At 41.5% G+C, this 13,737-nt stretch overlaps 1 protein-coding gene across 3 annotated transcripts in view; it reads left to right on the top strand.

The window, feature by feature from the left end:
• The window catches only part of LRP8 (LDL receptor related protein 8), a 194,322-nt gene extending 183,202 nt beyond the window's left edge, over window positions 1–11,120 (top strand). For all 3 annotated transcript variants that reach the window (XM_055815837.1, XM_055815836.1, XM_055815838.1), the window contains 7 exons: window positions 902–1,041; window positions 3,487–3,628; window positions 4,063–4,215; window positions 4,875–5,105; window positions 7,249–7,317; window positions 7,539–7,711; window positions 8,698–11,120. In XM_055815837.1, the coding sequence (XP_055671812.1) occupies window positions 902–1,041; window positions 3,487–3,628; window positions 4,063–4,215; window positions 4,875–5,105; window positions 7,249–7,317; window positions 7,539–7,711; window positions 8,698–8,736 (947 nt within the window). In that variant the 3' untranslated portion in view covers window positions 8,737–11,120. The remainder of the gene's footprint in view (window positions 1–901; window positions 1,042–3,486; window positions 3,629–4,062; window positions 4,216–4,874; window positions 5,106–7,248; window positions 7,318–7,538; window positions 7,712–8,697) is intronic.
• Window positions 11,121–13,737: the final 2,617 nt, after the last annotated feature.

Here is a 13,737-nt window from a genome sequence, read left to right as displayed (position 1 = left end):
AATTGCAGGAGCAGGAAGGAGGTTTCCTGCCCTCAGGGAGCAGCAGGGGACACCCTCCTCGGGAGTTACAGCTGTATCTGCTCTAACGCCCTGCAGATGGGAGGTTCTCTGGTGGGTTTTAATGTGAAAATTCTGGCCCTGACAAGGACATAGGAGAAAATCCTGCTACCATTGCATAGTGTTGAAGTGCTACTGCTGTGAACAAATAATGTTATCCTTTAGTAATTAAGAAACTAATTAATGACTTGTTTAATTACAGAATTTGTTTTGTGTTGGCACTCATCCACTTGCATTCTGTTCAGTGAATCTCATCCAAAATGAGATAACTTACTCCAGGAAGAGAAAGTCAGTGCTTAGCGTTCTAAATAACATTGGATCCTTCCCTTCCACTTGCCTGCACCCCCGCAAAACCTGGCCAGCAGCACAAGAAGGGTTTCTGGACCCAGGATTCTTCTTCGCTGAAAATGTGTAGATCACACAGCTCCTTCAGAGAGGTGTTTCATTTGAATCACAGTTGTTGTTCTCCAGCAAGAGGCCCAGGACTGAATAGCCTTGACAGGGATGAAGCTTCTCGCTCAGGCACTGATGGAGTGATTCTGGGAAGCCCAAACTGCTGCTGGCCTGCTCCTCCTGGTAACAAAAAAACCTCATCGTACAAAGCTGTCAGTCAGGCGTTCCCCACACACACACACACACACACAGAATGTTCTTCCTTTTTAATCTTATTTTATAGGGTCTTATCCCAGCATATCTGGGCACTGATTCAAAATTAGAACTAGTGTAAAAGGGGGCCAATAATAAAGAGATTAGTCATGCTGCCAGCAGGAAAAACATGCTGGGCAAGAGAAAAAGAGTTGCAGGAGCTGTGTGTAATTTTGCTTCATTGTGTTTCACTTCTCAGATTTGCTGAATCAGCGTCTGTACTGGGTAGACTCCAAATTGCATTCGCTGTCCTGCATTGATTTCAATGGCAGCAACAGAAAAGTTCTGATCTCTTCTGTTGATGATCTGAGCCATCCTTTCGGCTTAGCAGTGTTTGAGGTAAGAGTCAAAAACGGATGCAGAACAGACTGGAGACTGCAAGAGGTCTCAGAGCTCTTTTTGATTAAAAGCTCTGCCTTTTGCATAGCACAGAAAGCTCAGCGAGGGCGTTCGCTGCTATAGAAACCGATTAACCTGGTGTGGGTTCAGCAGGGAAAATTGTTTTCTAAAGCCCTTTAGTCAGGAGCAGTGCACTGTCTCGTGCTTTTACCTTATGTACCAGTGCAGCCATGCGGCTCTGGTGGTGCCCAGCATAACACCTCCCACAGAACTGGAAAATGGGTAATGGGTTTTCCTTGTTTTGAATTAAGCCAACTGCCCAAAGGCCAAAACCATTATCAAGGGAAGGGAGAAGCCACTTACCGTGATCAGCAGGCGGAACTGCCCGAGTGACACTTCAGGATGTCTCTTTATCTTTTGAAAGTCAGACCTTGAGGGGAGCTGCCGGGACTCAGCCAGCCTCTCAGCCTGCAGCTGAGCACTCTGCTGCACTCAGCAGCTTCATTTCGTACCATCTTTGCATAGCTGTGTTGCATTTTCTGGTGCCAGCAGAACCCTCAGGAGAGGAAGGCCCCTTAAATTTTGGTGCATTGGCTAGTTGTTTCTGTTGCCTCTCCCAGCACCTGCAGAAGCACCCTCAGCGACTTTTTCACCTGTCTCAGGAGTCAAGGCTTCAGCTGGGAATAGCTGTGGCAGCAAGGCACCGGCAGGACTCCCCCTGCAGTCGGTGTGTACCACGGCATTGCTGAGGCTGGGGACTTGGCAGTACAAAGGTGCTTGTTCACCCAGTTCTGAAAGGGTCGGATAATTCTCTTTCAGGCTGAACTGCTCCAGTTATGACACACGTCAGAGAAACTTCCCTGTCCCCAGAATTACAGCTCTGATCCTACAAAGACATAAGGCTATTTTCACAAAGGCTTCAAACTCGTACTTGAGTATGTTCCATTGAAAACCCAATTAGTCTTATAGATTCAGTACTCACGTACCATTCAGTGTCACGCTGCAGCCTTACTAAAAGCAGTGCAGTAATTCATTAAATAGTACAGTTCGGACCCTCAGCTGTCATGAAGGAAGAACTAAGGCCAGCTGAGATCTGCAGAAATTACTATTTAAATGGGCATCCACGTTTCTGCCATTAGTTTTTACACAGCTACCCAGCGGCAGGGCCCAGGGCTAACAGCTTCCTTGCAGTTTGTTTCTCATGCTTAAGATCTAAAAAGACGTGTTCAAAACTGTGTTCCTCATCCGAGCTCAGGAGTACTCCAGGGGTGTGGAAGACATAATTCAAATCCCTCCTTGGCCTGGGTGGAAGCAGAGAGACAATCCAGCTCTTCTGCTCTTCCTCCCCTGTTAGAGGATTTCCAAGCGTCACTAGCCTGGGGCAGCAAAGTCTTCTCTTTTGTAGCTAAGCTCCTTTCTGTGATTATTTTAAAGCTTATGGGAACAAAAGCTTCAAATTTGGCACCTCGCTCTAGGTAAGCTATAGCAGAGAAAGGTGTCTGGCTGGCTCCCTGACAAGGTATGTGTCAGACTCCTTTCTTTTCTCTTCATTTCACTTAACTAGGTTGGCTTTTGACTCAGCAAAACCCTTATTCCTCCCATGCAACGTGTGTGATATCAAGACATCTAACTTTGGGCCCGGGTTTCCCCAAGACATGGCTGCTTTTTAGTTTTATCCTCATCAGCAGTGTTTGGAAGGATGTCTTGGGTTATTTCACCTCTGTACAGCCTTCCTTATCTGAGTGGCTGGTTAGAAAAACAGACAGCCCTTTTGCTTTTGATAATTTGCCCTTGTTGTCCAGCAGTGTGACTTTTCCTCACTGAACTACATGTGGTTTTTAGCAGGCAGCAGCATGCATAGCTGACTGAGCAACGATGACCGGTAACTGCAGTTCCTGTGTACCTCTTTGACCAGTTATTTTGCTTCTTCAATCATAGTATGCCAGGCAAATGACATTAATATTTATTTAGATATTTATTTAGATATATTTAGATATAATATCTATTTAGATACTCATCTTCCAGGTGTGCTCTAGGTACTGGCCTCTCCGTAGATACCTGTTTAATGCAGGTCTTATTTTTGGAAAGGAGAAATAATCAGCAGAGATAACAAAAGTTTCTAGTGTGGTCCTTTGGTTCTGCTTATGATCCACCCAGTCTTTAAAAAAAAATAAATTTAAAAAAAAAAATGGTTCAGAAACAGAATGGATGCTACTCTTCTGCACTTAACCAAATTTCTGCTTCTCGGTCTCATAGCTACTCAGAATTACTAAACCCTTTAGAAGCGTGTAAGATTGCTGTGCTTTTGAACATTAGGAATGATAGTGTCCAAAAAAAGGAAAAAAGTAGGAACGCAGTGCATTGACTTTGCAGCTACTGGAATTTAATCCAACTTGAGCTGGATTTGAGCAGGGCCAGGTCAGAAATTCTGTGCATTTCCTGCAGGACAGAGTGTTCTGGACTGACCTGGAGAACGAAGCAATCTTCAGCGCAAACAGGCTGAATGGCTTGGACATCTCCATTTTGGCAGAAAATCTCAATAATCCTCATGACATCGTGGTATTTCATGAACTAAAGCAGCCCAAAGGTAAGATGTCCTCAGGGTGTCATGGCCCTAAACTGAGCTTATTTGAGCTAGTAAATGAAATGCTTCCTGATGGTTCTTGATGAGAGAGAACACACAGGTAATAAAGTGGAATCAATGCCTACTGTTTGAAGTTCCTGCATAATTAATTCAGTAACAACACTTACTGAAAGCCTGCAATTTAATAGCTAATTAGCATCTTTGATAACAGTGAGTTACTCTCGTCACTGTGATGCTTGCCATTTGTTTTGTATTTGGGCAGTTTTTATAGTAGTGTGTAAGGTTTCACTCCAAACTGTAAAGATGCTAAGCAGCCCGATTAATGGAGGTACAGCATGCAAGAGCATCTTCTTAGAGGACCTGATATTTATTATTAGTAGTTCTTGGCAAAGAACTAATTTAAAAAACAACTTGTCTTTTCTTCTGTCCTCGGGTAGCTCCAGATTCCTGCGAGCTCAGCCCCCAGCCAAACGGAGGCTGTGAGTATTTGTGTCTTCCTGCACCTCAGATCTCTCCCCATTCTCCCAAGTATACATGTGCCTGTCCTGACAACATGTGGCTGGGTCCTGACATGAAAAAATGCTACAAAGGTAAACACAATCACATCAGTGTTTCACTATTCCAACAAAACCATACGTACAGTGGATACATTTCCTGAGGGCGGAACATAAACGCTAGCTTTTGTATTCCACTAGTTGCTGCCTTCTGAACGCAGCACTGTGGTGTCCTTTATTGAAAGCATGCTTATTTTTGAAAGCATAACCAGAAATGGAGCAGAAAGGGGGAAAAGGGAGTAAGGCCCAGCACTAGAAGTGTGAACAGTCAATAGGCCATTAAAACTTGCCACATTATTGCCCTACAGTTACTGGATCTGGAGAGGCACACTCATTGCTGATAGTATCCTGAAGAGATGAGTGGTTTCAATGTAGTTTTCCCTAACATGCAAATAGTTCCTGCTACAAATTCAGTATCCTCTGCGGTACTGAAAAAACACACAAGTTTTTGAACTTCTTAACTACCTTCCATCCAGAGTGTTTTATTACTATTAATAAATTAAGCTTGACTTCTCCAAATTATTTCTGTAGCTTTAGGCAGAGAACTATTGAGATAGTCTGACTACCTGGTAAATAGAATTGGAATTTGGTTTCTACTTGTAACCATTCAACATCATCCTCCCCCGATTTACATCACCATTTATGATTTGCGTTGTGTACTTTAAACAAATTTCACTGTTGCTCTTGCTTTTCAGATTTTCCAACTACTTCAACTACCGTACTAGTTTCTACAACCATAGCATCCCGTACTGCTGGTACCACAACCATTGCAACTGTACTTGGCAGTGCCAGCAACACTACTGAAGTCGTCCCCAAAGCTGTATCAGAAGCTACAATTACCACCCCGAGTTTTCATTTACCTTCCACCACATCCATCCTGATAGATTCTGAGATGACCACTGGAAACAGCAATTTATCACAGCACTGTAAGTGAATTACCTTCCTCTCTCCTTTTTCTGTATGTACTGTATCACAAACACTCATGCACTGGTGGGGCAGCTGACCTAACAGCTGAGTTATGAACAGGTCAGATGCAGGCACGTCCTGTTGCACAGCAGGAGACACAGAATCATTTAGGTTGGACAAGACCTTTGAGATCATCAAGTGCAGCTGTTAACGCAGGGCTGCCATGTCCATCACTACATCAGGTACGCTTTCTGCAGACATAACAGACGTGTTACGATAGCTGATGTGATTCTAGTCACTCAGGATGTTGAGGAACTTATGTCAGGTCTTCGTCCAACATACATGAAATGGACCCTAGAGATAAGGCCCTGAGAGTTCACACAAGTCCATGCCTTGGGCCTCTAACACTAGTTCATCCCAGCTTCAGTGCTGTCGGTCGTACTGCATACCATAGGATGGATGATTCTACAGGTGCTTCACCTATTTTAGTTGTTTAATGATTAATGTGATCCAGCAGAAGTTGTTGGTGAAAAATGCCTCCTGTCCAGCTTTAGCCCTGCTGGACGTTTGGAATCGCTGTGGCCCCAAACAAGCTGCATCTGTTCTCCATGGCTGTGCTCTGCACATTAACGTGGCCTGATCTGTGACTTACGTGGGAAGTTGCACTGCATATCAGGAAAGTATCCCAACAGAGAGCGCTAACAGGCTCTCCTCAAGTTCACCCTGTGTGAGTGAGTAATGGAACACCACCCTACCCTCTAGTGCTAACAGGTAGTCCCTTCAGATCATACTGCCAAGGTAAAGCAGAAAAGCTGAACTGCCTTTCAGAAAAAAAAAAAAAAAAAAAAATCTAGTCCAGAGAGAAGACCTTATTCTTCAGGACTGTCACCATTCAAGACCTCAAACGGATCTACATTGCTTTAAAAACAGTAAAATACTTTTTTTCCCATAAATGTTTCAGTGAGCAGAATAGGCAGTTTCCATTGTATCTGGAAAGCAAAACTAAACCATCCCTGTTTGACTGGGGTGCCTGTTTGTAGGAATAGTGATGCAGCACATCCGTACTGCAGGTGGGAAAGCGGAGTTTGATTTCTAAAATTCATTCTTGTAAGTTCTTTTTGTGCAAATTTCTTTCAAACGCAATGATTAACTTTTTAATAAGCCATGGAAGCAAGGTTCTTTTGTCCACATGTTAAATAGTCTGGCTTATTAAGTAAATAACTCTGTAATAGAACAACTTGCCACAGGGAGATACTTAAAAAGATAAATTGCCTTGTAGCAAAATTGGTAGTAGAACGGCAGTAGTAAAACTACAGTTAGTTCCTCCTCTCTCAGTTCCTGATATTTTAGCAAAAATATTTTTTTTGCTGATCCTCTATTATAAGACCTCAGAGCAAACTTTTTAAGTATATAACATGAAAGGGATATTGATTTAAATTTTTTTAGAATTATTTTCCCTAGAATTGTTTTTTTCTGTTGGTAAGTACAATATTGAGGTTTTGGGTTACTCCTGCATGCTGAGGCAGACTGCAGCGATGAGTGATATATGTGTTGACTAGCTCCTTAGCTGTAAATAAATAAAAAAAAATAATTAAAAAGAAAAGCTGTGCAGATGGCTTTGAAGTACATTCTTTTTCTGACAGCTAAATAAATCATTAATTGTGTCAGTACTAGGAAGTGTTCTTCTGTGGATTTTTAAGAGCACTCTTCACCATCCCCTGATCCATGCATGGAATTTCCATTAAATTTCATGTTTTTTTAAAACTGGTCTCTTTTTTTATGCTTGAAAATTAAGAGGCACGTGTACAGTCACTTACTCATATCTGGTTAGAGCTTCTCTACCTGGTTAACACTGTACTGAGCCCTTCCCTTCGGCAGCCGCACTCTCCTGGCGTGTAGTTGTCATTCCACAAGGGCAGCAGCGCTTCCTGGCCGGGCTGTTTATCCTTCCTAAGAAGTAGCAGCTCAGCCTAGCCCAGTTTTGTGTGTATACACTTTTTATCTTCTCCATAATAATTTTATCACAAAACTTTTCATAAACTCTTGGATTACAAAAGCTTTCTGATGGGCAGAACAGCATAGTTACTAATATAAAAATTCTTTATGTGTGGCTTTGAAACCAGCAAATGAGTTAAATGATCAGAATTATTTCTGTAATTACAGATGCAAATAACGACCAAGGCTTTGATTCCACTGTGACAGCAGCTGTTATTGGAATTGTCATACCTGTAGGTAAGCTGATTTGATTTAACCTTTGAGGGAGATCATACCAAAGTGCTCGTGTAAATACACTCCTCTGGTTTTCAGGGTTGGGGGTGCAGATGAGTACAGGAACTGCTGAGACAGGGAAGAGCAGCCTGGCTTTGAGAAATTGTACAAGGTTGGATATTTACATGGGAACACCCCAGCAGATTCATGCCTGGCTAACAGGCCATTCTTTCCCCTTTCCTCAGTGGTCATTGGCCTGCTGTGCATGGGGGGATACCTCATCTGGAGAAACTGGAAACGGAAGAATACTAAAAGCATGAATTTTGATAATCCAGTGTATAGGAAGACCACAGAAGAGGAAGATGAAGATGAAATCCACATTGGGCGGACTGCCCAAATTGGACATGTCTACCCAGCAGTAAGTATCTGAGGAAAGTGCTGACAGAGAAGATAAATTTTGTTGCGAGGTTAGACGCAGAATTATCTCCAGCTGGTTAGTGTTGGTTATTTGCCATATAATGACAAAAACTAGAACTTACTTTAATAATCATTGACTAGGCAGAAGCCTAAACTTCTAGATGGCTTATGAAGTTGTCTTAGAATAGAGTAGTCCATATAATAAAATACTCTGTTCAAATGAAGAACAAGTGTCCTTATCAACATACCTAGTAAGCTGGCAAGTGTAATGCTACCTCAAGAGCTCAGTATGTGACAGCAGATAACTTATCCTCCACTGGATTCCATTGTATCTGAGGTTGGACTGCTACCAAGTGTCTAAACTGTCTTAAGGATAACTTGCGTTTCTCTGCAAACCAGGGTCCATATTAGAAGAGTCAGATCCCTCACAAGGAGGCGTGAATAGGGTTCAGTATGGAGTTCAGGAAATTTGCCTCGGCAATATTAAGCTTTACAGAAAGCAAACATTGGGTAGCAAGCCCTGTGTATGCAGAAGAGAGAGAACCTGTTCTGCATGGCAGTTTGTCTGCAAAGGAGCCTCCTTGAAAGCAGCAGCCCTGGTGAGATGCAGCACTGGCAGTTAAAACAGCATTGTGTTTTTAAAGAGAGCATAAAGATCCGTAAGTAATGAGTGAAGGCGATATAGCTTCTATAGGCAGGCATGTAGGTAATGTCCTATATTATCTAAAGATCCTGCTAAAGATCACACTAGAAAAGGTGTCATCCCTTACAAGGAACTTTATCTAATACACAAGTGAAATAACTTTCCAACACCTCTTTTTTTCCACATTTGAGTGAGTGACCCCGGGGTGGGGGAGAGCAGTGCATAAAAGAGATTTGTCACAAATACACTAGGAAAAACCATGAGATTTTTAACAAGAAATACAAGTTAGCAACAGTATCACAAGTCACAAATTTTCTCAAGTGTGCTTTTTTTTCCCTTCACAGCGTGTAGCATTAAGCTTAGAAGATGACGGGTTGCCATGAGGATGAAGTTCCTGCTCCAAACAATACACTGAACAAATTTGTTTTGGATCACAGAACCTGCTTCCTCTTTTTGATGGTTATTTATGTTGCAGAAGGGTAACCACAAAGTTATAATGAACTGCAAACATCCAAAGGATGTGAGAGTTTTGTATGTATAATCTTTTATACACATTTTAACTTGTTGCACTACCCATTTGTGATAGTGAATAAGCGACAGCTGAGCTACTAACTCTGTGTACATAACCAGCCAGACTGAAGGTTCAGTAGCTATTGCTTTATTTTAAGACTATATTTATAGATATTTTGTAAATATGTTGAATATGCTTTGTGGCTATCCATCAACATAAGTAAAACAAATTCTGTACAGGCAGTTTAGAAATATTTATTAACAAAATCTGGATTATAAGATCTGTTCTGTAAATATAGTAGAGGGGTGAGAGTATTTATTTTTTGTATGTTTGGCTTGCTGTGCATAGATTATCTGTGTATATATCTATCTAGTCTAGATAGATATATAGGCATATAAATATATACATATATAAAAATATATACATATATTTTAAAACTACTAGCCGACATTTATGAAAATTAGGGATAATTGAATTTTTACAGGATGTTTGAGAAGTTTGCTTTGAAATCTAAAGACACTACATAAGAACGAGCTGTAGGTAAGACAGCTGACAGATAAAGCACTGCAGTAACGAACAGAGCTCCTTTCCAGACTGACTCATGTGGTCGCTTTTAAATTTTCCAGAAAGATTCATCTGCAGTGCTCTGAAGAGCTAAGGCTTACAGCATTTCAGTCAGGAGAAACTCCTACAGCACCCCATTATTTTTTGTCTTACATTATTGCTTTTTACAGCTTGGTACAAATTTGATTGAGGTTTTTCATTTGTTTCTAAATGTAAATATAAATGCTTTTTGCCACTGGGAATCTTGCACCTGTCAAATTAGCTTAGAATTAGTAGAAACAAAGATTTAGCTGTAAACTTCTATACACCCAAAATCAGCCTTGTCACCCGGTTCATCAGGAAAAACTCAACACAATAACAAAAGTTAATTCCTTCCCTCCTTGCCCTTTTCGCCTACTCATACTGATTAAGAGTCCAAATTTAGGAGATGCTGTGGGGCAGCGTCTTGATTCAGTATGTAGAATTCTTTGAAGTGCAGCAGTTCCTTTCCACGTTACTGCCAACAGAGCAGCCTGCACTACGGCAAATCTCCCGTGCCACAGAGCAACTAGGCAAGGAGGTTAGAGGAGGTGAAAAATTCAGAGCTTTTTCAGTATCTTTGGCTGGGTCATCCTCCACCTTGCAGAAAAAAACCACTTTCTTTTTTCTCATCTCATTCTGTAAGATTCCCAGTGGATTCTATGGGAAGCAAATACACCTAACCTCCCACTGCGTAATGGACTAGTACCTCCCTGAACTGTACCAAAACCTAGGGAAATCTTCTTGGTGTTCTTACACCAGTCCAAGCTTTTGTATTCAAGTGAGTAGAAGCAACGCAGCCTGAGTAGGTTTGGGATTTTTTCCAAATAAATTCGGTGTGATGTGAGCTGGAAGTTGATTCTTGACTAAGAAAAGGAAGAAAGTGTCTAAAGACTGAGTATGCTTTACAAACGTAATACATGCTCTCAAAATGGCCTGCACAGACAATGCATAAATAATCAAGCATCCTTCTACGCAAATTTTAGCTTTTAAGGCCGCAAAAAAATAAGATGTCCAATTATTGGTTTAAGGTATGAAGCTCTTTGTACAAATCCATGCACTGTGTGCATGAAGAAAAAAACTGAGGAAAAGGCTGTATGTGATAACACTGTAACTAACAGACGAATGTAAATATATTTGAAAGTTCTACAGTTTTGATACTTTTTTAAGAACACACACAAACAAACCTGTATAAACCACGTATAAAAGGCTACAGTTTTTTTCCAAACTATTGTAAGTGAACTCAATGTGCAGGGCTGATTTCAGCCTTTACAGATTTATAAATAACTACTGAGAAGTCAAACACCAAATTTGTTTTTTTAAGAAATTAATTATTTTAAATAATGGTTCAGATTGTTAGGATGATATTTAACATTGTAATCACTTCTGATCTCTGTCTTGTCATACTGAAGTTCTGTTAGAGTAAGTTCTTGCTTGGTGCCTTTTGTGTTTAAGTTTTTATGTTATGGACAAAAGGACCAGGGAGGGGCGGGGGGGGATCTGCTCTGTGTAACACTTGCTGTACTGACATCAATAAGGATTACTGAAAACCAAATGAAACGCATTTGTAAAACACTGCACAGTTTCTATAGAAAGATTAAATTTTTTTTATCTGGGACTACTGAAGTAGTTACTTCATAGTGCCTAAAATACTGTCCTAGACCTGGGACTGAATCATATTTTGATCTGAGTTTTCTTTAACTCTTCATTGTCCAAACCCAAAAGTGGGATTTGGGAATGCTGTTGTGTAGTGCAGCTGTTCAGCTGCAGCTTTACAGTAGCAACACCAAAACCAGTTCACATTCTCATATTCATTCTCTGTGAATGAACAGAGGGTTCTGTTCTGAATTGGCTTTCTCTGCCACTTTGCTTTTGGTCACCTTCGAATCACACTGAGAACCGTCCAGGGTTCGTTATTTCCTTGAGCTGAACAACTGCATCACTGATGTGTCACTGGAAGTTTTACTCGCTTATTTTAGTTACAAGTCCTCTGATCCTTACCCCCTGTGAGAAAATATTGTCTCAACGGTGCATACAACAAAGCTGGTACAGTTTTTAACCTGAACTATTACATGTTAGACTATTCAACAACTAGTTGCAAACTACTGTTTCTTAATACAGCTTTTGGTAAAGCATATCTACAGAAGCTGAAAAACTTGTTACAGCCAAACATGCACTCTTCTGCCATACTGAAAGAAAGGCAGAAATACTGCTGTTCTTGGAATCGCAGCAGGCAGCCTTTTGGGGTTTTTAAACATACAATCCCCTCTGGACACAAAGCCAAAATGAGATCCGCTGTACTAGAAGTACAATGATATCTTTAGCTGGAGACACAAGCGAGTCAGAAGTACACGTGCAGTGAGCTTGCTCTCTCTGCCCCTTCTCTTGTAAAAAATAAATTCTAGATAAGAAACAAGGATATTGTGAACAATGAGGGACGACTGGCACCATTTTCTGACATGACTGACTGGTTTGGGTCCAATATGAACTTACATACGGCATTTCCCTGTGCAGAGAGAAGCCTGAGCAGGCATGTGAATGCTTGAAAGACTTTTCCTCGTTTAGGTATGGCTGTACATCCCCTTTGGTCTGTCTCTGTGGGACATCTACTGCACAACTTCACTTAAAATTCAAGTTACCAGCACCAAGGGAATAAAGTGGCCATAAATACCAATATCCACTGCTATGTACCTCTTGAAAACCAAGACAATACAATTGTGTATTGAATGACCATTCTCTTTCCTAGGTAATTTGCAGGATATACTCAAAGAAGCATTAACAACCAGAGCACCGAAGCCAAGGCAACCTTTCACTGTCACGTAGTGTCACAAAGCCCTGGGAAGCAGTGTATTTATTGAAAGTAACTTTCAGTCCATTTTTGTCCCTAAAGGAACCCTGCCAAACAGCGAACACTTCAGACACAAATAGTTATTACCAAACTAATGTAGACTTCGGTACTGGTAATACCGGTGGTTTACTTTTCTATTTAACTGAAAAAAAAGTTTTTCTTACTCCAAAATATTTCTCCATTGCAGTTAAAAATTTTAGCAGAGTGATACAGTAGCAAATAGAGAAATTGCTGACAACAACAACAGTACCTCCAGGTCCAAACGGAGAGGACAGCACAAATGAAAAGATGTGAAAGAGCATCGTAAGAGAGTCCCAAACCTGCCCAGGGCATTGAGGCATGCCTGCCAAAACAGCTATCTCCCGCTCCTGCCCCCCCCCCCCTTTTTTTTTTTAACTCTATGCTGTATTAGCAGTAAAATTGTACTTTTTTCACTTTTTAAACATAGTGACTGTATGAGATTATCCCTAGTAATACTCTTCTGCCTGTTTTCATTAAGATGCTGTACAACTACACATACTCCTAAATTCCTTTGTAACTCTGTTACCTTTCTGCCTTCTGCAGGAGTATGTGTGCATCATTTCCTGACACTGTGTTTGTTCTTCATCAAATCAGCCCTTTAACTTTCTGAAACAGCTTAATCCTGCCTTCCTAACTTACATCCTTGCCTTCATGAAAGGAGCTACAGCCATGGGCTATTGCAAGCATTCACTGCTTCGGTGCAGGAGTAGTGCCAATTTTGGTCGTCTCCTACACGCACAGCATCAGCATTGGAAGGATTCAAAGGGAGAACGACAGCAAGAGAGACAGGGAATTTAGATACGGGATACATAAGCCACCTTTTAGATTCAAGCCGCAATCCATTTGCACATTAACATGCTAGGTATTCAGTGGCCAGCTCAAAACACTAATTAACAAAACACCCACACTCGCACACTCCCTCGCTCTTTGCAGGTCCTGGTGCCCTCCACCCAGACAGCTGTAACAGGAGCACTTTTTGTGCTGGCTGAGGGTGCCCTGGGAACAGCACCCTGGTTGATGACTGTATCTGTGCAGTCCCAGGTGACAGAGCTGTTTCCAGTTGTAGTTTTGGGCTTCTTGTGGATTGTCCTGATGACAAAAACTGGGGCTGCAGGTTTGCAGCAGTGTGTTTCTGCAACAGCTTGCAAACGATCATTCCTATGGCATGGCAGCAGGCATGTCCTAGCCAAGACTGTCATTTCATGACGAGGCACAATGTGGTAAATCCGGGGTGAACCAGAGCTCTCAAAGTCTGTGCCAGGGACAGGACCGTGAGCTCCTGCGTGTAAAGAGCAAGACTGAACCCTAATCTGCAATGAGATGGAGGAACAGCACACACCGGTCATCCCAGTCACAGGACAAAAATATGCAGAGCCACGCATTTAAGTAAATAATCTGAAGTCCCTGTGTACTGGGTTTAGT

Source organism: Falco peregrinus, chromosome 10, assembly GCF_023634155.1.
Source record: "Falco peregrinus isolate bFalPer1 chromosome 10, bFalPer1.pri, whole genome shotgun sequence".
Classification (NCBI taxonomy): Eukaryota; Metazoa; Chordata; class Aves; order Falconiformes; family Falconidae; genus Falco; species Falco peregrinus.
Note: the sequence above shows the minus strand (reverse complement) of the source record. Positions and strands in the feature narration are given on the sequence as shown.